Consider the following 25,254-nt stretch of genomic DNA (forward strand, 5'->3'; position numbering starts at 1 on the left):
CTTTACCTCACATGGACAAAGCATCCAGCGGTTTCAAGCTATTACAGAGACACCTGATTAAGCTCAACCCCAGTTCAACAAACTCCTGTAGCCTGAACACAACTCATCAATACTACCTAGACCTTCTGTCCTGTCCAGACTGAAGACGTCCTTCAACACCCCCATCACAGCTGGCCAGAGTGACAGAGAAGACACGGCCATGACAGGACTCCCGGCGCCACCTGGCTGAACAGGTGACTGTTGGCGTCGCCAAGCAAGGACGTCACCCATTGGGCACACATAAGAGGGAGCTGACAAACAGCATTTCCACTGTGGAAGGTCACTCCCAACCTCAAACACGTTCTTAGAATCTTATTTATACTTTGAAGTGGCCTCGTGTCGCTTGTCACGGCGTTACCCTGCAGAGAATATGCCCAACTTTTTTCTTTTTTTTACTGCTTTTCCCTAACCAGATAGTGCTATTTTTTGGACATTCATTGCCATGAAAAAGCATTTGCCCCCTTTCTGATTTTCAAAATTTTTGCATATATTTGATACCGAATGTTATCAGAACTTCAACCAAAACCTAATATTATATAAAGGGAACCTGAGTTTACAAATAACAAAAAAATATATATATTCATTTTATTTATTTAATTAACTAAGTTGTGCAACACCCAATTCCCCTGTGTGAAAAAGTAATTGCCCCCTTACACTAAATAACTGGTTGTGCCACCTTTAGCTACAATGACTGCAACCAAATGCTTCCTGTAGTTATTGATCAATCTCTCACATTGCTGTGGAGGAATTTTGGCCCACTCTTCCATGCAGAACTGCTTTAACTTAGCGACATTTGTGGATTTTCAAGCATGAACTACTCGTTTCAAGTCCTGGTTTTCAGCAGGCATAACGGGACCCATCTTGTCCAAAAAGTAGACTCAAGTTTGCCAAAAAGTACCTGGAAGCACCTGGATGATCACCAATACTCTTGGAAGAATGTTCTATAGACAGATGAGTCAAAAGTGTAACTTTTTTAACGACATGGGTCCCTTTATGCCTGAAAAGAACCAAATACTGCATTCCAGAGTAAGAACCTTATACCAACGGTCAAGCATGGTGGTGGTAGTGTGATGGTTTGGGGATGCTTTGCTGCCTCAGGACCTGGACGACTTGCCTTAATTGAAAGAACCATGAATTCAGCTCTGTATCAGAGAATTCTACAGGGGAATGTCAGGCCATCTGTCTGTGAGCTGAAGCTGATAAGCCTGGTATGGCAATTGCTCGGCCTCCGACAGCAAGGCACTACAGAGGGTAGTGCTTACGGCCCAGTACATCACTGGGGCCAAGCTTCCTGCCATCCAGGACCTCTATACCAGGCGGTGTCAGAGGAAGACCCTAAAAATTGTCAAAGATTCCAGCCACCCATTCCAGTCATAGACTGTTCTCTCTGCTACTGCACGGCAAGCATTTTTACAAGCGGTACCGGAGCGCCAAGTCTAGGTCCAAAAGGCCTCTTAACAGCTTCTACCCCCAAGCCATAAGACTCCTGAACAGCTAATCAAATGGCTACCCAGACTATTTGCATTGACCCCCCCCCCCTAACACTGCTGCTATTCTCACTTAACTCTACCTACATGTACATATTACCTCAATTACCTCTACTAACCTGTGTCCCTGCACATTGACTCTGTACCGGTACCCCCTGTATATAGCCTCGCTACTGTTATTTTACTGCTGCTCTTTAATTATTTGTTATTTTTTTACTTAACACTTGTCTTAAAACGGCATTGTTGGTTGGTTAGGGGCTTGTAAGTAAGCCTTTCACTGTAAGGTTGTATTCGGCACATGTGACAGTTAAGAATTAATTTGGAAAACGGTAACTCGTTAAATAAACTTTTTCCGTGGTGCCCCAAGATTGCTGATGAGTTAATTATTACATGAGTAATTTAATAGTAATAATGAAACTTAGTTAATCAATTTGATTACACAATCATCATCACATTAATGTAAGCCAAGACACGACAGGGGGCAATTACTTTTTCCCACAGTGGCATTTTGTTTATGAAATAAATGTAAAAGTATGTAATTGTTGTGTTATTTGTTCACTCAGGTACCCTTTATCTAATATTAGGTTTTGGTTGAAGATCTGATACCATTCGGTATCAAAAACTGAGAAAATCAGAAAGGGGGCAAATACTTTTTCATGGCACTGTAGCTCTACTGAGGTAGAGTTAACTTCCACTTCTTCGCCCTTTTTTGTGAGAATCCTTTGAGCTTCTCAGTCTCGCGGTCACTCTCACTGCAAGATGGACTCACAAACACGCCATGAGTCACTGTAAGCTCACTGTGAACAAGGTGCCCGCAGCGCACAGCGGAGTCTGTCTGAACAGCAAAGGCACATCTCTCCCTCCACACCGTAAACACACACACACAGAGATATCTGCAACATAAAACACAGAAAGGGCAAGGGCGAGAAGAGAGGCAAGCGGAGCCCTAAGAATAAGTTGGAAAAACTTGGAAAGTTCAATGCTTTGGCAAAAACACAGGACAAAACAAAAAGTATCTTTAACCTCCCCATTGTACCACTGGAGTTACGACTCACAGATGTGTCAAAGTGTTCAGTCAGGGAGGTGCGCTGGTCACAAAAGTAGTAGCAGGTTAAAATCCCTGCAGGGGATTGGCTGCTTGAGAACACTCCTCCTGAGTAGAGTTTTAAAAGGTACATCTCCACTGTAAAAGCAGCCAGTAAAAGTATACAGGTACATAGGTATGAACACATCCCAGTCTGCATAAATCACATCCTCTCTGCCAGTCAACCCTGATAGGCCGCTTTGATGGGAAAAATAAATTAGGGTTTTATTTGTCGCAGCGGAACAACGACAAGATGCCAACAGCACCGTCGGCTCCCGGTTTTGTTGCTGTGGCAATAAACTTGGAGACAGGCACCATAAATCAGTGGCGGTGAGTCCCTCGGACAAATGGGGGGGTCGTGAGATGTGGCGGTGGGTCTCTGGGCATCTTTCACTGCTGCCGTTAGGGTGGGCCAGGCCGCTCACCTCCAGGTTGGGCCGGGAGGAGGAGAGAGAGAGGACAAACTAAAGATGGAAATAAACATAAGCATTTATTTTATCACTGATATGTTTCATAACACTGGAGCTGCTTTAGACATGGAGAGGAGGGGGGAACCTGGCAGCAATGGAGTGGAATGCCTAAAGGGAAAGCGAGGGATCTAAAGCTAGATTCATATTGAAAATGCAATATAGCTCACGGATGCAGACAGAGATATCTACTTATGAAAACGAGGGCTCTAAAAGTACATATTTCCCCAAACGCTTGTGTAAATCTAGTTTCTTAAGACTGGGAGGAAACCAACAGGCACAGGAGTTCACACAGATGATTGAAAAATAACTGAGAAACTTCTCTTCTGTTAGGTGGGTAAAATAGGCATCTTCCCTCGGAGAAATCATCAATAGAAAGGTCTACCTCCAGGCCTACACACAGGCGTTCAACGGCTGGGAAAATGACATTAATTCCCCAGATTTCAACCCACTGCCCTTGCTAATACGGACAGAGTGCAGGTATCCACCCGTTGAGACAAGGAGTTGGGTGTGTGATACAAACACTGTGATTGCGACGACTCGTTTACATTTTCCATGTATTCGCCGTTACTCTGTGTACTCACAATCACACAGTCATATGCGCACACACACACACACACACACGGTTCTCACGGACACCGACTGGGTGTAGGAGTTTTCAAACTCTGAGGAACAGCAGGATAAATCTGATAGCCACTCTGCCAGTGTCTATCATTAAAGCCCAGACTGCAGACAAGCAGCAGCAACAGCAGAGTAGTCCCAACACAGCACAGGCCCTCATCGATCCACAACAACTTACTCAGACGTAACAGGGCACAAGTCTGGGCTTAATCTCTCAAACTTACCCCAGTGTGTGTCTGTTTTCAGTCTGTGTGAATATATTACTGATGACAGTATCTGTGCATGTTCATTTCCCTGCTTGGTTGCTCCGGACACGATCGATGTGGTGTCTTGGAAAGTGTGTGAGTGACATTACCGTCAGCTGTGTCAATTAGACTCTGCTCCTACCTTAGGTTGATTAAGAGACTCCATTAGGAACAGGACATCTATTCCTGGCTCATCGCTACTGGGATTTTCACTACCACAGTGTGTGCGTGTATGCCTCCATACCTCAGGCATGGCGGTGGTCTTGTCGGGACGTCTGGTCTCAGGCTCTCCAGTAAGGGGGTTACGTAGGGTCTGGAGGAACAGCGCTGCCTTTCTCTTCCTCTCCGCCTGAAGCTGCTTCTCCTTGGACTCCTTTGAGGCCTGGGCCAGCTTCTCCCTGGCGGCTGTAGCCAGACGGTCCTCTAGCTTCTGCTTGGCTAGATGGAGAGGGTCAGAGGTCAGGTACAGCATACAGACAGAATCGTTTCTGCAGCATACAAACAGAATCGTTTCCGCATGGCTACAGGAGGAAGGGAGGGAAGTGAGAGAGATAAAGAGAGAGAGCAAATGAACACCAGCATTTTTCAGCATGTTTTTACCAAAAGATCCCACCCCCTCTAAACACCCAGTGCGCCCTGGACCTTCTGTCTGAGGACCAACACACAGGCACGACCTAAGAGCATAGCAGGAAAGGGTGGCCACAGCACTCAAGGGAGTGATTGAAAAAGCTTATTCTACTTCCCCCAACGGACAAGTGGTTATCTTCACCTTGCTACCACGAAAATACTTCCACCCTGCTACCATACAGAAGGTAAAAGCAAGTATTTCCCTTGACTGTGCCTCAAAACCAAATGTTTACCTTGCCCACCACTCCACTTCGGACAGCTTTTACGAACAGGTCCACCAATCGCCCTCAACCGCAGCCCCAACACCTCACGCAGAAGCAACAGATCAAAGAACACTCTCCCAGACCTGCGGGACCACCCCCCACACATAGATGACCCAAGACGAGAGGACCTACATCCAAGACCACAGCACCACCAGCCACATCCACACCCCCACCCCAACCAATCAACATCCCCCAAGTCAACCATGCCCACACCCCATTTAGGCCCCTCAGATTAGACCTACACCCCTCCTGCCCACCCCATGCCCCCCCATTCTCGCAAAAAGAGGGCCTCAACATGAAAGTCACACACACGCCCAGGCCGTGAGCAGACAAACAGGCCCAACCCCCACTCTTACACTAGCCCAAGCTAATGGCATGTACCAGGCCAAACCACACGGCTAACAACATTGGACACTTTATGGAACACGAAGCCTTCACTGCCTCATCCTGGATTATCCAAGGCCTGAGGTAATCGGCCTTTGGCCTAAAGAGCTGGAACCTGGACTTCACCAAATAAATAAAAAATACAGACATTGCCATCCTACAAGAAACATGGAATAGAGGAGATGGACCCACTGGTTGCCCTCTAGATTACAGAGAGCTGGTAGTCCCATCCACCAAACTACCAGGTGAGAAACAGGGAAGGGACATAGGGGGGATGCTAATTTGGTATAAAGCAGACCTAACACAGTCTATTAAATTAATCAAAACAGGAACTTTTTACATTAGGCTAGAAAATCAAAAAGGAATTGATCTCAACAGAGAAAAATGTCATCCCGTGTGCTACATATATCCCCCCACCAGAATCCCCATACATTAATGAAGCTTCTCCATCCTAGAGGGGGAAATCCATAATTTCCAGGCCCAAGGACATGTACTAGTCTGTGGCGACCTAAATGCCAGAACTGGACAAGAACCTGACACCCTCAGCACAGAGGGACAAACACCTACCTGGAGGTGACAGCATTCCCTCCCCCATATGCCCCCCTATGCACAACTACAACAACCAACAAAAACGGGTCACAACTCCTGCAGCTCTGTTGCACACTGGGTATGTACATTGTCAATGGTAGGCCTTGAGGGGACTTCTATGGTAGGTACACTTATAGCTCATCTCTTGGCAGTAGTACTGTGGACTACCTTATCACTGACCTCAACCCAGTCTCTCAGAGCGTTCACAGTCAGCCCAATCAGATCACAGAAAAATCACAGTCTACCTAAACAGAGCAATACTCAATCATGAGGCATCAAAGCCAAAGGAACTGAATACTACTAAGACATGCTATAGATGGAAGGAAAGTATGTGGAAACCTACCAAAAAACAATTAGGCAACAACAAATTCAATCCCTTTTAGACAACTTCCTGGACAAAACTTTCCATTGTAATAGTGACGGTGTAAACTTAGCAGTAGAAAACCTCAACAGTATATTTGACCTCTGAGCATCCCTATCAAATCAAAAACAACAATGACAAATGGTTTGATGAAGAATGCAAAAACCTAAGAAAGATAGAGAAACTTATCCAAACAGAAACATAGAGACCCAGAAAACTTGAACCTACGCCTTCAATATGGTGAATCACTAAAACAATATAGAAATACACTATGGAAAAAGAAGGAACAGCACTTCCAAAATCATTTAAGAATGCATACTCTAACCACTTCGGGGGAAATTGGAAAACAGTAAAACAACAACACAAATAATTATCTATCCAAAATGGAGATGTATGGGTAAACCACTTCTCCAATCTTTTTGGCCCTATAACAAAGAACAAACAGCAAAAACATATACATGATGAAATACAAATCTTAGAATCAACTATTAAAGACTACCAGAACCCACTGGATTCTGTAATTAAATTGAATGAACTACAGGACAAAATACAAACCCTCCAACCCAAAAAGGCCTGTGGTGTTGATGGTATCCTCAATGAAATTATAAAATATACAGACCACAAATTCCAATTGGCTATACTTAAATTCTTTAACATCATCCGTGGCTCTGGCATCTTCCCCATTATTTGGAACCAAGGACTGATCATCCCAATCCACAAAAGTGGAGACAAATTTGACCCCAATATCTACTGTGGGATATGCGTCAACAGCAACCTTGGGAAAATCCTCTGCCTTATCATTAACAGCAGACTCGTACATTTCCTCAGTGAAAACAATGTTCTGAGCAAATGTCAAATTGTCTTTTTACCAAATTACAGTATGACAGACCACATATACACCCTGCACACCCTAATTGACAAACAAAACAAAGGCAAAGTATTCTCATGCTTTGTTAATTTAAAAAATGCTTTTGACTTAATTTGGCATGAGGGTCTGCTATACAAATTTGATATTTTAGCCAAAATATTTGAATCAGTTATAGAACCCATTGCCCTTTATGGTTGTGAGGTCTGGGGTCCGCTCACCAATCAAGATTCACAAAATGGGACAAACACCAAATTGAGACTTTGCATGAAGAATTCTGCAAAAATATACTCTGTGTACAACGCAAAACACCAAAAAATGCATGCAGAGCAGAATTAAGCCGATACCCTCTAATTATCAAAATCCAGAAAAGAGCCATTAAATTCTACAACCACCTAAAAGGAAGCGATTCCCAAACATTCCATAACAAAGCCATCACCTACAGAGAGATTAACCTGGTGAAGAGTCCCCTAAGCAAGCTGGTCCTGGGGCTCTGTTCACCAACACAAACAAACCCCACAGAGCCCCAGGACAGCAACACAAAAAAACTGAGCAAACTAGAATGCTATTTGGCCCTAAACAGATAGTATACACTTAAGGAAAGCTTTGACTATGTACAGACTCTGTGAGCATAGCCTTGCTATTGAGAAAGGCCGCCATAGGCTGACCTGGCTCTCAAGAGAAGACAGGCTATGTGCACACTCCCCACAAAATGAGGTGGAAACTGAGCTGCACTTCCTAACCTTCTGACAAATGTATGACCATATTAGAGACACATAATTCCCTCAGATTACAGATACACAAAGAATTCAAAGAGAGAGAGAAGAGGTCAAAGATGTGTTGAGCGTGAGTGACTCCCCTCTGTGTCAAGGTGTGAGAGAGAAAAGCTACTGTACTGTGAGGCACAGCTGGGGCTTGGCTGGGGAGGAGATCGGAAAAGAGCAGAGGAGGAGAGAAAGAATACGGGGGAGGAAGAGAAGAGAGCGGGGGAGAGCGAGTGGCAGTGTAGGATCAAATGGAGCAGTGGAGGGCAGACAAGGAAGCAGGCAGAGAGAGGGGTCTAAGACAGTGTTTAAGGTACATTATGTAGACATTAACACTGTATTGAAGATGGGGGGAATGACATGGTATGAGTGTATTGAAGCTTATGGCCACATTTCAGCTTACCATTCCCAGACACAACACCTCATAGGTAAAGTTTGTGGATTGGCTATGGTGGAGTGTGGATTTAGTTTGAATTCGAGGTGTTCACGGATCCCCCAGTACCCGAATACCCGAATACCCAAGAGGGTCGGGATCCAGAATTCCAAATAATTTCATGGGTTTGGGTCAGATTTGATATGATTGTCACGGGTATGTGTAATTTTAAATGACTAGTCCGGAAGGACCCATATAGAGCTGAACGTGACTGCTGCAGTAGAGCGAGAGAAATTGTATCATTTATGCTGCTGCTCTTTGCTTTTCACCTGGAATAGCGTGTGTAGTTGTTGTTGACTAGGGTTGCAAAGGGTCTGAAACTTTATGGTAAATTTACGGAATTTTCCATGGGAAGTTAAGCCTAGGAATTTTGCTTAAATTCATTAAAAAAAAAGTTCGCTTATAACAGTGAACCTTTTTTGTGGGATACACATAAGGCAATTCTAGGTCTTGTGGCATATTTTGGTTAAACTATCCCCAATTCAATGGAATTGCAACCCTCTGCATGAACAGTGCATTCTTCCATCACATGTACAGCTGATTCTCAAGATCTTGCACACTAATGAGATGCTATTGAGCCCACACTACTACACTGTCTGAGCCAAGGACTACATGCTTTCTGGTAAGTTTTGATTACAATACTGGGTGGGGTGAATATATTTTATATGACATAGATTCTTTTTTGTTAACGAGTAAATAGTAGCCTTTAACAACGTGTGTTTAAATAATTTCTAACTTGTTAACAATTTCTGGTAGTTAGCTTTTGCTACCATGTGGGTTTTAGCTTGCTTGAGCCTGCTAACTGAGGAGTGTTAATTCACCGGTTTACATACGTTTAATTTTAAAACATCTTACAAAGGACTTGTTTCATCGAACTGCTTAACTATTTATCTGTATATGGAATTGTATTTGTTTCTCCTTTTTTTCTAATCTTTACAGGCACTATCTGATGTCATTTCACTGCAGCTGATGTAGAAGGAAAAGTTGTGTACATTTGCAAATAGTAAATAGTAGCCTACATCAAAGTGTGTTTAAATAATTTCTAACTTGTTAACAATTTCTGGTAGTTAGCTTTTGCTACCATGTGGGTTTTAGCTTGCTTGAGCCTGCTAACTGAGGAGTGTTAATTCACCGGTTTACATACGTTTCATTTTAAAACATTTATCTTACAAAGGAGTTGTTTAATCTAACTGCTTAACTATTTATCTGTATATTGAATTGTATTTTAGATTTTTTTTTTTTACAATGTTTTTTCTAATCTTTACATGAAAATGCTACGGGCACTAGCTGATGTGTGGAGACATTTCATTGCAGCTGATGTAGAAGGAAAAGCTGTGTACATTTGCAAAAACTGTGCCAAATCATATGTGAAGAATGCAACAAAGATAAAAAAAAACAATCTGGCCAAGTGCATAAAGTTCCCTCAGCGCTCACAACAAGCAACCTCTGACAAAAGTCCCTCTACTTCTATTCGAGGTGAAAATGTTGAATCAGACACCTTATCGATAGCAACAGCTCATGGTCCTCCTGGAATCAGATGCCTTTTTGACTCAATGGAGGAACGTAGTCAGAGAAATGCTTATCAATGTCTTGCTCGAGATGTGTATGCGACTGGTTCACCTCGGATGCTCACAGGCAATGTGTATTGGAAGAGATTTCTGAATGTTCTCCGCCCAGCAACCACCCCACCAAACCAGACATGATGTATCTACTCATTTGCTGGATGCAGAGTTCCACATAGTTCAAGTGAAGGTCAAGCAAATCATATAGAAAGCAGACTACATTGAAATCATCTCTGATGGGAGGTTGAATGTTCGTGGGCAAGGAATACTTAACTACATCATCTCCACGCCTCAACCAGTATTCTACAAGAGCACAGACACAAGGGCCAAAAGACACACCGGTCTCTACATTGCAGATGAGCTGAAGGCAGTCATCAATGACCTTGGTTGGACCACAGAAGGTATTTGCACTGGTGACAGACAATGCTGCGAACATGAAGGCTGCCTGGTCTAAAGTGAAGGAGTTTTACCCTCACATCACACCCATTGGCTGTGCTACTCATGCATTGAATTTGCTTCTCAAGGACATCATGGCACTGAAAACAATGGATACACTCTACAAGAGAGCCAAGGAAATGGTTAGGTATGTGAAGGGTCATCAAGTTATAGCAGCAATTTACCTCACCAAGCAAAGTGAGAAGAATATGAGCACCACATTGAAGCTGCCCAGCAACACCTGTTGGGGTGGTGTTGTCATCATGTTTGACAGTCCCTTGGAGGGGAAGGGGTCTCTCCAAGAAATGGCAATATCACAGTCTGCCGATATGGACAGCCCCATCAAGAGGATCCTCCTGGATGATGTACTTTGGGAGAGAGCGGTAAGCAGCCTGAAACTCCTGAAACCTATAGCAGTAGCCATTGCACTGATTGAGGGAGACAATGCCAACCTGTCTGATGTTCACACTCTGCTTGCAGATGTTAGAGAAGAAATCCATACTCCACTGCCCACTTCAGTGTTGCTCCAAGCAGAGGAAACTGCAGTTCTGAAATACATCAAAAAGCATGAAGACTTCTGCCTGAAGCCCATACATTGGACCCCAAGAATGCTGACAAGAGCATCCTGTCTGGTGCAGAGATCAACAAGGCCTATGGTGTCATCACTACCGTGTCTTGCCACCTTGGCCTGGATGACACTACCAAGCAAGGGCTTTGGGATGGAGATGCAATATGGCAGTCGTGCCAACATATCTCATAAGCCACCTGGTAGAAGGGACTTTGTGGATCTGAGGCTCTTTCCCTGTTGCCTCCATCATCCTGCAAATCCCGCCAACATCAGCTGCCTCAGAGCGCAACTGGTCCTTGTTTTTGAACACACACACCAAAGCACACAAAGGTTGACAAATATAAGGGTTGGAAAATTGGTGGCCATCCGGGCAAATTTGAGGCATTTTGAGCCAGACAACGAGCCATCCTCAACAAGGTTGGAAAGTGACAGTGAAGATGAGGCCTCAGAGTCTGATGTTCAAGAGGTGGGCATTGAGGAGGTCCAGGGAGAAGACATGGAAGCCTGAGAGGAAGACAGTCTAGAAAATAAAGCTTTGGTTATCATTTTACAGATGTATGTTGAAACCGTTTTTGGGAGATGTGATGGATCATTGGGGATCATTCAATATTCCCCTTCTTTTGTTGTTCAGTGAAATCATCCCATGTGAAGAGTCAACACATTTAATTAAAGTTAAATTCGTAACTAAATAGTTTTTTATTTCTATTGGAAGGATTTAATAATTTGCAATTATGTCTAATGATAAGGTAAAATGTTTATGTCTCCATATGATATGGTAAATATATCCAATGCAAAAAAACATCTACATTTAAACGGTATTAATTTTAATTTGCATATATTTCCATTAATTCCTATATATTCCCGTTAATTCCCACAGAAAGTTTCCACCACTTAATACTACCCAAAATGTGCAACCCTATTGTTGACTAATCATAATTCATCAGTGGCAATAGGCTACAGTCATAGAGCCCCCATGTGGGACAAAAGTTAGGAGATATCTAATCAATGGAAGATGGAATTAAAATGGAATTAAAAGTTAAAGGAGAAGGCTACAACGACCAACAGGTAGGTTGCTACTTTACATTCTGAACGGAGTTGTTGTTTGCAACTGTTTAGGACGAGAAAGTGCATGCAGCCTCAATTAGCCTAGTTAAGACAGATACTACGTAATCATATTGGATGATAAATGACCTAGTTATGGCAGCTATTAGTCTACTATAGCGTGAGTCGGCTTGGTTGGTTGCGGTCTCTCATCTCTCCCTCTCTCCTCCCTGTTCCTGTGTCACTCGCTCACACTCACAGTAGCCTACACACACAGCACGGCCCCTGCTAGAGCGTCAACTCTCTCTACCTCTTCTCCCTCGCACTTAGCTTCGGTTAATAAAGTAGCTTAAAATGTACTTTTCTGCTGCTTCCCTCACTCAGATCAGACCGGGTCTGGATCTGACCAGGTTTATACGGAACGGGTCTAGATGTCCTCGGGTTCTGTTTGGAACGGGTCTCTATATTTAAAAAATGTATTTATGCATATTGGGTCTGGATGGGAAAGCCCCAGGTCCATTTCGGAACGGGTCCCAAAAGGCCTCCAGTGTGAATTCCACTTATACAATGAAATTAGCTAACTGGGTCTCCTGCCATCATCTGCAATTACCGTTATGCCTGCCTACATTCCTCTCTGTAGGCACAGCCCAACGCAACTGTTTAATGAAAGAGAGAACACAAGGATGTGACAAGAGGTCAGAGAAAACGAGAGAATGGGGAAAGACAGGAACAAATCATGGGGGAGAAGAGGACGACAGTGATCACGAGGACTATATTAACGTGGACTCCGGGCATGTAACGTGGACTGTGGCCATTGAACGTGGTGCGGGGATAAATTGCCCAGCCTGAGAATACAATAGCTCAATTTACTGTGTGTGTGGGCAGCGATAACCATCTGCAATCTTCCCTAGTCTGTTCATCGGAAGCGCACAGGGAGAGCTCAAAAACAAGTCATTATATTACGCAACCGTAGGGGTTGAATACATAGTTCTTTCTATACTATAAATAGGCTGGCTACCAAGGCAAATCATATGGGGCTTAGTGTGAACACACCAGGGACAGAACAGAACTACCACCCTAAGGTAGACCCACTTCCTTAATGGAGTGAGTGAGAGAGGAAGAGAGAGAGAGACAGAGTAAGCATGAGAAGAGAGAGAGGGAGAAAGAGATATATAGAGACAGAGTAAGCATGAGAAGGGAGAGAGAGGGAGAAAGAGATAGAGACAAGAGTAAGCATGAGAAGAGAGAGAGGGAGAAAGAGATATATAGAGACAGAGTAAGCATGAGAAGAGAGAGAGAGGGAGAAAGAGATATATAGAGACAGAGTAAGCATGAGAAGAGAGAGAGAGGGAGAAAGAGATATATAGAGACAGAGTAAGCATGAGGAGAGAGAGAGAGGGAGAAAGAGATATATAGAGACAGAGTAAGCATGAGAAGAGAGAGAGAGGGAGAAAGAGATATATAGAGACAGAGTAAGCATGAGGAGAGAGAGAGAGGGAGAAAGAGATATATAGAGACAGAGTAAGCATGAGAAGAGAGAGAGGGAGAAAGAGATATATAGAGACAGAGTAAGCATGAGAAGAGAGAGAGAGGGAGAAAGAGATATATAGAGACAGAGTAAGCATGAGGAGAGAGAGAGAGGGAGAAAGAGTGACTTAGAAAGAACAAGTGAAAAGGAGTGAGTGAAAGGTGAAGGAGGACAGTGACTTGGAGAGAAAATAAAACTAAATAAATGAGCGAGGAAGGCAGGCAGGCAGGCAGGCAGGCAGGCAGGCAGGCAGGCAGGCAGGCAGGCAGGCAGGCAGGCAGGCCTAAATCTTAATCAAAGTGTATTTGTCACGTGCACCGAATAGGCGGTGTAGACCTTACAGTGAAATGCTTACTTACAGGTTCTAACCAAAAGTGCAAAAAAGGTGTTAGGTGAACAATAGGTAAGTAAAGAAATAAAACAACAGTAAAAAGACAGGCTATATACAGTAGCGAGGCTATATAAGCAGCGAGGCTACATACAGACACCGGTTAGTCAAGCTGATTGAGGTAGTATGTACATGTAGATATGGTTAAAGTGACTATGCATATATGATAAACAGAGAGTAGCAGCAGTGTAAAAAGAGGGGTTGGGGGGGCACACAATGCAAATAGCCCGGGTAGCCATTTGATTACCTGTTCAGGAGTCTTATGGCTTGGGGGTAAAAACTGTTGAGAAGCCTTTTTGTCCTAGACTTGGCACGCCGGTACCGCTTGCCATGCGGTAGTAGAGAGAACAGTCTATGACTGGGGTGGCTGGGGTCGTTGAACATTTTTAGGGCCTTCCTCTGACACCGCCTGGTGTAGAGGTCCTGGATGGCAGGCAGCTTAGTGATGTACTGGGCCGTACGCACTACCCTCTGTAGTGCCTTGTGGTCAGAGGCCGAGCAATTGCCGTACCAGGCAGTGATGCAACCAGTCAGGATGCTCTCGATGTTGCAGCTGTAGAACCTTTTGAGGATCTCAGGACCCATGCCAAATCTTTTTAGTTTCCTGAGGGGGAATAGGCTTTGTCGTGCCCTCTTCACGACTGTCTTGGTGTGTTTGGACCATTCTAGTTTGTTGTTGATGTGGACACCAAGGAACTTGAAGCTCTCAACCTGCTCCACTACAGCCCCGTCGATGAGAATGGGGGCGTGCTCGGTCCTCCTTTTCCTGTGGTCCACAATCAGCTCCTTAGTCTTGGTTACGTTGAGGGATAGGTTGTTATTCTGGCACCACCCGGCCAGGTCTCTGACCTCCTCCCTATAGGCTGTCTCGTGCCGTCTGCAAACGTAATGATGGTGTTGGAGTCGTGTCTGGCCACGCAGTCGTGGGTGAACAGGAAGTGCAGGAGGGGACTGAGCACGCACCCCTGTGGAGCTCCAGTGTTGAGGATCAGCATGGCAGATGTGTTGCTACCTACCCTCACCACCTGGGGACAGCCCATCAGGAAGTCCAGGATCCAGTTGCAGAGGGAGGTGTTTAGTCCCAGGATCCTTAGCTTAGTGATGAGCTTTGAAGGTACTATGGTGTTGAACGCTGAGCTGTAGTCAATGAATAGCATTCTCACATAAGTGTTCCCTTTGTCCAGGTGGGAAAAGGCAGTGTGGAGTGCAATAGAGATTGCATCGTCTGTGTATCTGTTTGGGCCTGTTCAGACTGTTTGAGAGAGGCCCCCCAATAAGTAGGGTTCTTGGCCACTCAAGTGCTTTAGCAATCAAACCATTTGCGCTGCCTCAAAACTAAGACATTTTGGGCTCGCCATCAGTAAAACAAATCCTGCTATTGTTCTTCTTTACAACAGCACTAAGGGAGGGGGAAGATAGAAGATGACAGAACAAAGTGTGATTTTCTTGTTGTAAATGTATAAGCAGATTGTCACAGCAATCGAAAGTCAAAATATATTTTTAGAGACAATAGGACTTAAGACGGCACAGGCACGCGCACACACTCACACGAACAACCACGTGCACACACACCCATGCACAAAGAGAGACACACACTTTACTAATGAGAGCTGCCACTGGTCTCACTCAATAACAGCACAGCTATGGGCCTTAAGGCAGTAAAGAACTATTGAAGTGGTCCCTCATTGGTCATGATAGAGAGAGTGCTGACACACACTATGCTTTCCACAAAATGGACCCAGTGGTCTGGAAGATCATACACACTCAAATATAGGGCATGGCAGACAACAGACAAGCATTATTTCACAATAGCATTAAAGCTAGAATCCTTAATTGGTGAAACTACTACGTTCGTTTGGGATAATACAACAAAGAAGTTACAGTAATTACAGCAAACCATTCTATTGATCTATTCTAATTATAATCTCCAAATGGTAGGTACCCTATATCAGTCCACCGAATCCAAGTAGTCTTGTCAGTCCACTCTGGCCTAGGGCATTAATCCAAGATGGCGTAGCAGTCAGACGTCTTTGTCCTGTCGTGTCTCTTGTATATATCTTTTTACATGTTTTTCTTTGCAAATCTTTTTAAAATACTTTCCTAAAACCTCAACTTCTAAATACTCTCCTGCAACCCGCCTCACCCAATGTGGCGTGGATCTTTTTTTTTTCTAAAGTATTTCTATTTACTTCGGATCTGGAATCCCTCAACTGAAGCTAGCCAGCTAACTACCTACCAGCTATCAGTCAGCAAACCATTGCTAGCGGTCATCAGCTAACCTTTAGCTCGGAAAGCTCTCGCCAGTTCGAACAACATGACTCAAACCAGAGCATAACGGACCTATTATTATTTTATATATTTTTTCCCCCATATCCCCAGATTCCTACCGCAAACTCTGAACATTTTCATCTGGATCTTTGCAACTAGCTAACCGCAATCCCGGGTGACTACTCCTGGCTAGCTTTTCCATCCCGGAGCAAGCACCAATTAGCCTGAAGCTAGCTCGGCCAGGGCTCCTGTGTTACCACCGAAGCCCACTCCTGGGCTACAATATCCAGACCTCTTCTACTGCCGGTATGGGGCACGGAACCCCGCCGATCCTCTACGACTGGAATACCGACATAATCTGCCCGAGGATACCAACAGGCCCCTCAGGCGCGACGTCCTCTGAAGGCCCATTCTGCTAAGCGGCCTGCTAGCTATCTAGAGCTACTTGGAACCCTATTAATTCCACAACTGGTCTATCGACATCACCGCACGAAGAGGCAAAAACAGACTTACCCCCATTGCGACTTCCTCCAAAGGCTAACTTGCTAGCCCCGGTCTGCTAACTGCTAGCTAGCCCAGGTCTGTCAACTGCTTGCTTGCTAACCCGGTCTGCTAACGGCTAGCTTGCCAGCCCTGGTCTGCTAATTGCTAGCTTGTTTAGCCCCGGCCTACTAACTGTTAGCTTGTTAGCATCGGCCTGCTAACTTTCTGAATCGCCGTGTCCCCAGTCAGCTCAACCAATCCCTGGACCCATATGTTCACTTGGCTACGCATGCCTCTCTCTAATATTAATATGCCTCGTCCATTACTGTCCTGGTTAGTGATTACTGTCTTATTTCACTGTAGAGCCTCTAGCCCTGCTCAATATGCCTTAACCAACCATGTTGTTCCACCTCCTACATATGCGATGACATCACCTGGTTTAAATGTCTCTAGAGACTATATCTCTCTCATCATTACTCATTACCTCCAATGTACTCACATCCTACCTGCAATTATGCTAGCACAGCTGAAAACTGTTGTTCTGATTAAAGAAGCAATTAAACTGGCCTTCTATAGACTAGTTGAGAATCTGGAGCGTCAGCATTTGTGGGTTCGATTACAGGCTCAAAATGGCCAGAAACAAAGCACTTTCTTCTGAAACTTGTCAGTCTATTCTTGTTCTGAGAAATGAAGGCTATTCCATGTGAGAAACTGCCAAGACACTGAAGATCTCGTACAACGCTGTGTACTTCTCCCTTCACAGAACAGCGCAAACTGGCTCTAACCAGAATAGAAAGAGTGGGAGGCCCCGGTGCACAACTGAGCAAGAGGACAAGTACATTAGAGTGTATAGTTTGAGAAACAGACGCCTCACAAGTCCTCAATTGGCAGCTTCATTAAATAGTACCCGCAAAACACCAGTCTCAATGTCAACAGTGAAGAGGTGACTCCGGGATGCTGGCCTTCTAGGCAGAGTTGCAAAGAAAAGCCATATCTCAGACTTGTCAAAAAAATAAAAGATTAAGATGGGCAAAAACACAGACACCGGAATGAGGAACTTTGCCTAAAAGGCCAGCAGTTTCTTGGCAATTTTTCACATGGAATAGCCTTCATTTCCAAGAACAGACTGACGAGTTTCAGAAGAAAGTTCTTTGTTTCTAGCCATTTTGAGCCTCTAATTGAACCCACAAATGCTGATGCTCCAGATACTCAACTAGTCTATAGAAGGCCAGTTGAATTGCTTCTTTAATCAGAACAACAGTTTTCAGCTGTGCTAGCATAATTGCAAAAGGGTTTTCTAATGATCAATTAGCCTTTTAAAATGATAAACTTGGATTAGCTAACACTACGTGCCATTGGAACACAGGCGTGATGGTTGCTGATTATGGGCCTCTGTACACCTATGTAGATATTCCATAAAAATAAAAAAAATCTGCAGTTTCCAGCTACAATAGTAATTTACAACATTAACAATGTCTACACTGTATTTCTGATCAATTTGATGTTATTTTCTTTCAAAAACAAGGACATTTCTAAGTGACCAAAAACATTTGAACAGTCGTGTGTGTGTATGCTATGGTGTTATTTGAAATAAAATAGTATTCTAATGTTACCTTAGGCCTTTATAAACACAACCAAATTATTATTTTTGCAATAGCATACATGAAATGTATTAATTACACGGTTCTAATTTTGCTGTCAGAATGACTGCTCATTCGCTTGAAGGGGGGTCCCTCATGGCCCAGCTGTTCTAGTGTTAAGGTTCATTTGGACAGAAAAACAGACTGACAAAGACATGAACACACACACGCGTCTGCTGAATCCCAGCACTGGTAATCAAAGGCAGCCTGTGTGATCCTTTACAGACCATCAATACAGATTAGGTTTCTCTGTCTGTAATCAATACCCCTACGGAGTTAGGCCATTTGAGTGACAGCCTCCTTGCCACACAGCAATTCATTTCACTTGCCAGGCCCGTTCTTTACCCTGAGATAATCACACAGATGTTCCGCTCTCCCTCCGCTGGGGCCGGGTGTGTGTGTGCATTGACAGCCTGAACCAGCCCCGTAACTAGGCCTAAATACCAGAACATTTGGTGGCTGTGTGTGTGTATGTGTGTGAGACCAGGCTGAATGCACACTAAACATTATGAATGTCCCGTGAGTCAGACCTGCCTTTACATTTGCATCAACACACTCCTGAGATTGTGTGCACATACAGTACCAGTCAAAAGTTGACACCTACTCATTCAAGGGTTTTTCTTTATTTTTTCTATATTGTAGGATAATAGCGAAGACATCAAAACCATGAAATAACACATATGGAATCATGTAGTAACAAAAAAAAGTATTTTGTATTTGAGATTCTTCAAAGTAGCCACCCTTTGCCTTGATGACAGCTTTGCACACTCTTAGCATTCTCTCAACCACCTTCATGAGGAATGCTTTTACAACAGTCTTGAAGGAGTTCCCACATATGCTGAGTACTTGTTGGCTACTTTTCCTTCACTTTGCGGTCCAACTCTTCCCAACCATCTCAATTTGTTTAAGGTCAGATGATTGTGAAGGCCAGGTCATCTGACGCAGCACTCCATGGTCAAATAGCCCTTACACAGCCTGGACGTGTGTTCACACCTCCTCCTCCATGCTTCACGGTGGGAACCACAAATGCAGAGATCATCCGTTCACCTACTCTGCGTGTCACAAAGACACGGCGGTTGGAAACAAAAATCTCAAATTTGAACTCATCAGATCAAAGCACAGATTTCCACTGGTCTAATGTCCATTGCTCGTGTTTATTGGCCCAAGCAAGTCTCTTCTTCTTAATGTTGTCCTTTAGTGGTTTCTTTGCAGCAATTCGAACATGAAGGCCTGATTCACACAGTCTCCTCTGAACAGTTGATGTTGAGATGTGTCTGTTACTTGAACTCTGTGAAGCAGTTATTTGGGCTGCAATTTCTGAGGCTGGTAACTCTAATGAACTTATCCACTGCAGCAGAGGTAACTCTGGGACTTCCTTTCCTGTGGCGGTCCTCATGAGAGACAGTTTCATCATACCACTAGATGGTTTTGTGACTGCACTTGAAGAAACTTTAAAAGTTATTGAAATGTTCTGTATTGACTGACCCAAAGCAATGATGGACTGTTGTTTCTCTTTGCTTATTTGAGCTGTTCTTGCCATAATATGGACATGGTCTTTTACCAAATAGGGCTATATTCTGTATACCACACCTCCTTTGTCACAACACAACTGATTGGCTCAAACGCATTAAGAATAAAATAAATTCCACAAATTAACTTTTAATAAGGCACATGTGTTAATTGAAATGCATTCCAGGTGACTACCTCATGAAGCTGGTTGAGAAAAATACCAAGAGTGTGCAAAGCTGTCATCAATGCAAAGGGTGGCTACTTTGAAGAATATCAAATATCAAATATATTTTGATTTGTTTAAAACATTTTTGTTTACTACATGATTCCATGTGTTATTTCATAGTTTTGAAGTCTTCACTATTATTCTACAATGTAGGAAATAGTCAAAATAAAGAAAAACCCTTGAATGAGTAGGTGTGTCCAAACTTTTGACTGGTACTGTATATCTCCATTATGGGGGAGCTAAGAGAGAAATACAACTGTGGTTTACTGCATCCAGTCTCTCCTGACTTCCTTCCTGGAAGCACTCATTTAAAAAGGCATCCTTTCGTCTCCCTCTCTCCTTCTCACTTTCTAACAGTTTTGTTCAACATATTTACTGCTGTGCCTCCTCTTCCCCATTCCATTCTCCCTCCATTCCGGCTAGTCTGACTTCCCGCAAAGGCGGAGCATGCGTGTGTATTTGATTGAGCGATGTCGTTCCTAGTCTGCCCGCAGCTCTCCCAGCGAGTGACGGCTGTATTAACAGACAGCTAATATAACTTAAGCGAGAGTGAAAGAGAAAGAGACCTGCAACGACAGAAGACACTTAGAGCCGGTGGTGGGTGAGGGTGGTGAGCTAGCAGACCTCCAGTCTGACCTGGACAGGGCCATCTCTATGCCATTTAAGATGCTGTCTGTCAGATGCATGAATAGAGGAGCAAGCTTAAGTGAACAGGAAATTCTGCAACTCTCGGAGGACAGTGAGAGATGATAAAAAATGCTGTAGCCTTGGGGCGGAAATGTGTTGGTTTTAACAAAGAAATAAGCATTTTTAGTAACTTCCACTGTCCTTAAAAAAAGTACTGGATTTCTTTCCCACTGAGAGATAACAATACAGCAGAAAGACTAGTACAGGTCATTCACACTGACTGAGAAGATATTTACCAAGAATTGAAAAGGGCCTATATAAACTCAGCAATAAAAGAAACTGACCTTTTTCAGGACCCTGTCTTTCAAAGATAAAAATCGTAAAAATCCAAATAACTTCACAGAGCTTCATTGTAAAGGGTTTAAACTCTGTTTCCCATGCTTGTTCAATGGACCATAAACAATTAATGAACATGTACCTGTGGAACGGTCGTTAAGACACTAACAGCTTACAGACGGTAGGCAATTAAGGTCACATTTAAGAAAACTTAGGACACTAAAGAGGTCTTTCTAAGGACTGAAAAACACCAAAAGAAAGATGCCCAGGGTCCCTGCTCATCTGCGTGAACGTGCCTTAGGCATGCTGCAAGGAGGCATGAGGACTGCAGGTGTGGCCAGGGCAAGAAATTGCAATGTCCATACTGTGAGACGCCTAAGACAGCGCTACAGGGAGAAAGGACGGACAGCTGATCGTCCTCGTAGTGGCAGACCATGTGTAACAACATCTGCACAGGATTGGTACATCCGAACATGATACCTGCGGGACAGGTACAGGATGGCAACAACAACTGCCCGAGTTACACCAGGAATGCACAATCCCTCCATCAGTGCTCAGACTATCCGCAATAGGCTGAGAGAGACTGGACTGAGGGCTTGTAGGCCTGCTGTAAGGCAGGTCCTCACCAGACATCACCGGCAACAAAGTCGCCTATGGGCACAAACCCACCGTCGCTGGACCAGACAGGACTGGCAAAAAGTGCTTTTCACTGACGAGTGACGGTTTTGTCTCACCAGGGGTGATGGTCGGATTCGCGTTTATCATAGAAGAAATGAGCGTTACACCGAGGCCTGTACTCTGGAGCGGGATCGATTTGGAGGTCGAGCATCCGTCATGGTCTGGGGCGGTGTGTCACAGCATCATTGGACTGAGCTTGTTGTCATTGCAGGCAATCTCAACACTGTGCATTACAGGGGAAGACATCCTCCTCTCTCATGTGGTACCCTTCCTGTAGGCTCATCTGGACATGACCCTCCAGCATGACAATGCCACCAGCCATACTGCTCGTTCTGTGCGTGATTTCCTGCAAGACAGGAATATCAGTATTCTGCCATGGCCAGCGAAGAGCCCGGATCTCAATCCCATTGAGCACGTCTGGAACCTGTTGGATCGGAGGGTGAGGGCTAGGGCCATTCCCCCCCAGAAATGTCTGGGAACTTGCCTTGGTGGAAAAGTGGGGTAACATCTCACAGCAAGAACTGGCAAATCTGGTGCAGTCCATGAGGAGATGCACTGCAGTACTTAATGCAGCTGGTGACCACACCAGATACCGACTGTTACTTTTGATTTTGACCCCCCCTTTGTTCAGGGACACATTATTCCATTTCTGTTAGTCACATGTCTGTGGAACTTGTTCAGTTTATGTCTCAGTTGTTGAATCGTGTTATGTTCATACAAATATTTACACATGCTAAGTTTGCTGAAAATAAAAGCAGTTGACAGTGACAGGACGTTTCTTTCTTGCTGAGTTTATATCTTGGGTGGATCAATTCACTTCAATTATATAACAATATATGCCATTTAACAGATATTTGTATCCAAAGTGATTTCCTGTAGTGGTTTTATACATTATTTTCTGGTATGGTGGCCCCAGCGGGAATTGAAACCAAGACCCTGACGTTGCAAGTGGCATTGCAATTGAGCCACATGGCCCTTTAGGGGCATTGCAACTGAGCCACATGGCCCTTTAGGGGCATTCCAACTGAGCCACATGGCCCTTTAGGGGCATTCCACTCTTAGCCACATGGCCCTTTAGGGGCATTCCAACTGAGCCACATGGCCATTTAGGGGCATTCCACTCTTAGCCACATGGCCCTTTAGGGGCATTCCAATTGAGCCACATGGCCATTTAAGGGCATTCCAAAAAAGCTTTTAGGTAAAGTAAAATAAGATGTTCTTTAATATATGAAGTGCAGCCAGTGAGAGCAGCAATAGCTAGCTACCTTGTTTAGCCTCCAGCTCCTCCAGGGTGAGAGTGGGTCTCTTCTCCTCGGGGGTCGCAGTGACCGCTCTCACCACCATCTCTGCCCCCTCCAGCAGGGCCTCCAGACCCTCCTCGCCAAGCAACTTGTCCGGGTCATCATCTGAGTCGTCGTCCAGCCGTACACGGTTTTTCTCCAGCGGTAGCATGTCGTTCTCTTTGGCCTTGATGGCGAAGCAGATTGGCGCAAAGGGCACTGGGAAGAAAGGTGGAGGTGGAAGAGAGAGAGGAGGGTGTGTTTGGTTAAAGCTTGAGGTCGTTTAAAACGAACAATGTGCCAGTGGCAGTCACTCATTTTACCATAAACCATTAACCTTCCCCAGGCAGGCAGGCAGAGAGAGAGAGAGTATCATTAAACTGGGGGTTAACCGTCATTACCATGGGCCAAAGACATGAACTTCAGCCACCCCGCTTTTTGGGCAGCCACCTAATCATTTCGTCCATTTTCTAGCTGACAGTTCTAAAGGAAACCACACATACACACACGCACTCCGCAAACCACAAGCGTACCACCCCAACCACCTCCACTGTCTACTCATCAACATTCCCACTCACCAAACAAACAAGCAGGAAGAAAAAAAACAACGATCCTCAGACACTTTAATTATCAGTGTGGGCAGGCCGGGCTGTGACGACTGGGACTGTGTCATGGTCAGCCTCTAAATGCTGTGGTGTGTGTACAAGTCTTACCTTTAATTGGCTTGCCTTCATTCAGCTGTTTGTCAGAGGGACAGTTACCAACGTCGACACTGTCTGCCTCCCCCTCCGCTGGGCCAAGGCCGTCTGAAGAGCCACGCTACAGAGAAAAGAGGAGAGAGAATACAGTTATTTTAAGAACAAAGTGCTTGGGGTTGTTCTGAGAACGAGAAATTAGAACGCACCAGACACAATACCTAGGCTATTTAAAGCTCATCAATTAGTGAAGTGAAAATGATTTAGAACTTATAAGGGCAGTGCTTTTTTTTTTCTTCATAGAAAAGTATTTTGTGCTTATGCTAAGTGATGTCAGCATGCTATTTGCAAAGCTTTGTTTGGGATTGGGTTTAAAGTTAACAGTCAAAAATAGTGAGGCACAGTGAGGGTTGATTGCAGGCTGAACGGTAACGGAAAGCACATTTCACACTACAGAGGGCCGACCACTCCTCTGCCTCTCTCCGTCTGTCGTCAAGGCCCTCATTGGAATGCTCTGTTCGCTCTGTGCACCGTTCAGCATAGGACACTGACAGAGAGGTTTAATCATAGCAACATGCAGTGGAGGAGGGACCAGGGGACAGCCACAAGGCCAATTCCGTGTGGAGAGAACACATGCCTCAGGTCTCCTTTTCTGAGTGCAGTCCCTGAACATGGACCATACCAGCTCAGTAGGGACATAGGAGGAAAGGGACTAGCCTGAGCACCAGATCAGAGACCATGTTGTATGTTAACAAATAGTCATCACTAGCTTGCTAGTAGGTTTATGATAGGAAGAGTCTGGACACCAGGCTAGCCGTTAGAGACATACAAGAAAACAACATGTGGGACGTTTCCTCTCGTTTCTCCCTACATGAGGATGGACTCATAATCCCACTTCATATGTATGCATGACGCCATGATCAAATCAAATTTTATTTGTCACATACACATGGTTAGCAAATGTTAATGCGAGTGTAGCTAAATGCTTGTGCCTCTAGATCTGACAATGCAGTAATATCCAACGAGTAATCTAACCTAACAATTTCATAACAATTACCTTATACACACAAGTGTAAAGGGATGAATAAGAATATATGAATGAGTGATGGTATAGAACGGCATAGGCAAGATGCAGTGGATGGTATAGAGTACAGTATATACACATGAGACGAGTAATGTAGGATATGTAAACATATAAAAGTGGCATTGTTTAAAGTGGCTAGTGATAGATTACATCAAGATGGCAAGATGCAGTAGATAGTATAGAGTACAGTATATACATATGAGATGAGTAATGTAGGGTACATTATATGAAGTGGCATTGTTTAAAGTGGCTAGTGATACATTTATTACATACATTTTTCCATTATTAAAGTGGCTGGAGTTGAGTCAGTATGTTGGCAGCAGCCACTCAATGTTAGTGATGGCTGTTAAACAGTCCGATGGCCTTGAGAAATAAGCTTTTTTTCAGTCTCTCGGTCCCAGCTTTGATGCACCTGAACTGACTTCGCCTGTTGGATGATAGCGGGGTGAACAGGCAGTGGCTCGGGTGGTTGTTGTCCTTAATGATCTTTTTGGCCTTCCTGTGACATCGGGTGGTGTAGGTGTCCTGGAGGGCAGGTAGTTTGCCCCCGGTGATACCATGCCCCCGGTTGGACCATTTCAGTTTGACCATGATGTGTACGCCGAGGAACTTAAAACTTTCTACCCTCTCCACTACTGCCCCGTCGATGTGGATAGGGGGGTGCTCCCTCTGCTGTTT

General features: G+C 44.3%; 1 protein-coding gene across 2 annotated transcripts in view; it reads right to left on the bottom strand.

Moving 5' to 3' along the window:
* The window catches only part of LOC115204017 (splicing factor, suppressor of white-apricot homolog), a 136,736-nt gene that overhangs the window by 33,384 nt on the left and 78,098 nt on the right, over positions 1-25,254 (bottom strand). For both annotated transcript variants that reach the window (XM_029769215.1, XM_029769214.1), the window contains exons 11-13: positions 23,511-23,616; positions 22,783-23,016; positions 4,188-4,381 (exon numbers count right to left, since the gene is read on the bottom strand). In XM_029769215.1, the coding sequence (XP_029625075.1) occupies positions 4,188-4,381; positions 22,783-23,016; positions 23,511-23,616 (534 nt within the window). The remainder of the gene's footprint in view (positions 1-4,187; positions 4,382-22,782; positions 23,017-23,510; positions 23,617-25,254) is intronic.

This window comes from Salmo trutta, chromosome 12, assembly GCF_901001165.1.
Source record: "Salmo trutta chromosome 12, fSalTru1.1, whole genome shotgun sequence".
Taxonomy (NCBI): Eukaryota; Metazoa; Chordata; class Actinopteri; order Salmoniformes; family Salmonidae; genus Salmo; species Salmo trutta.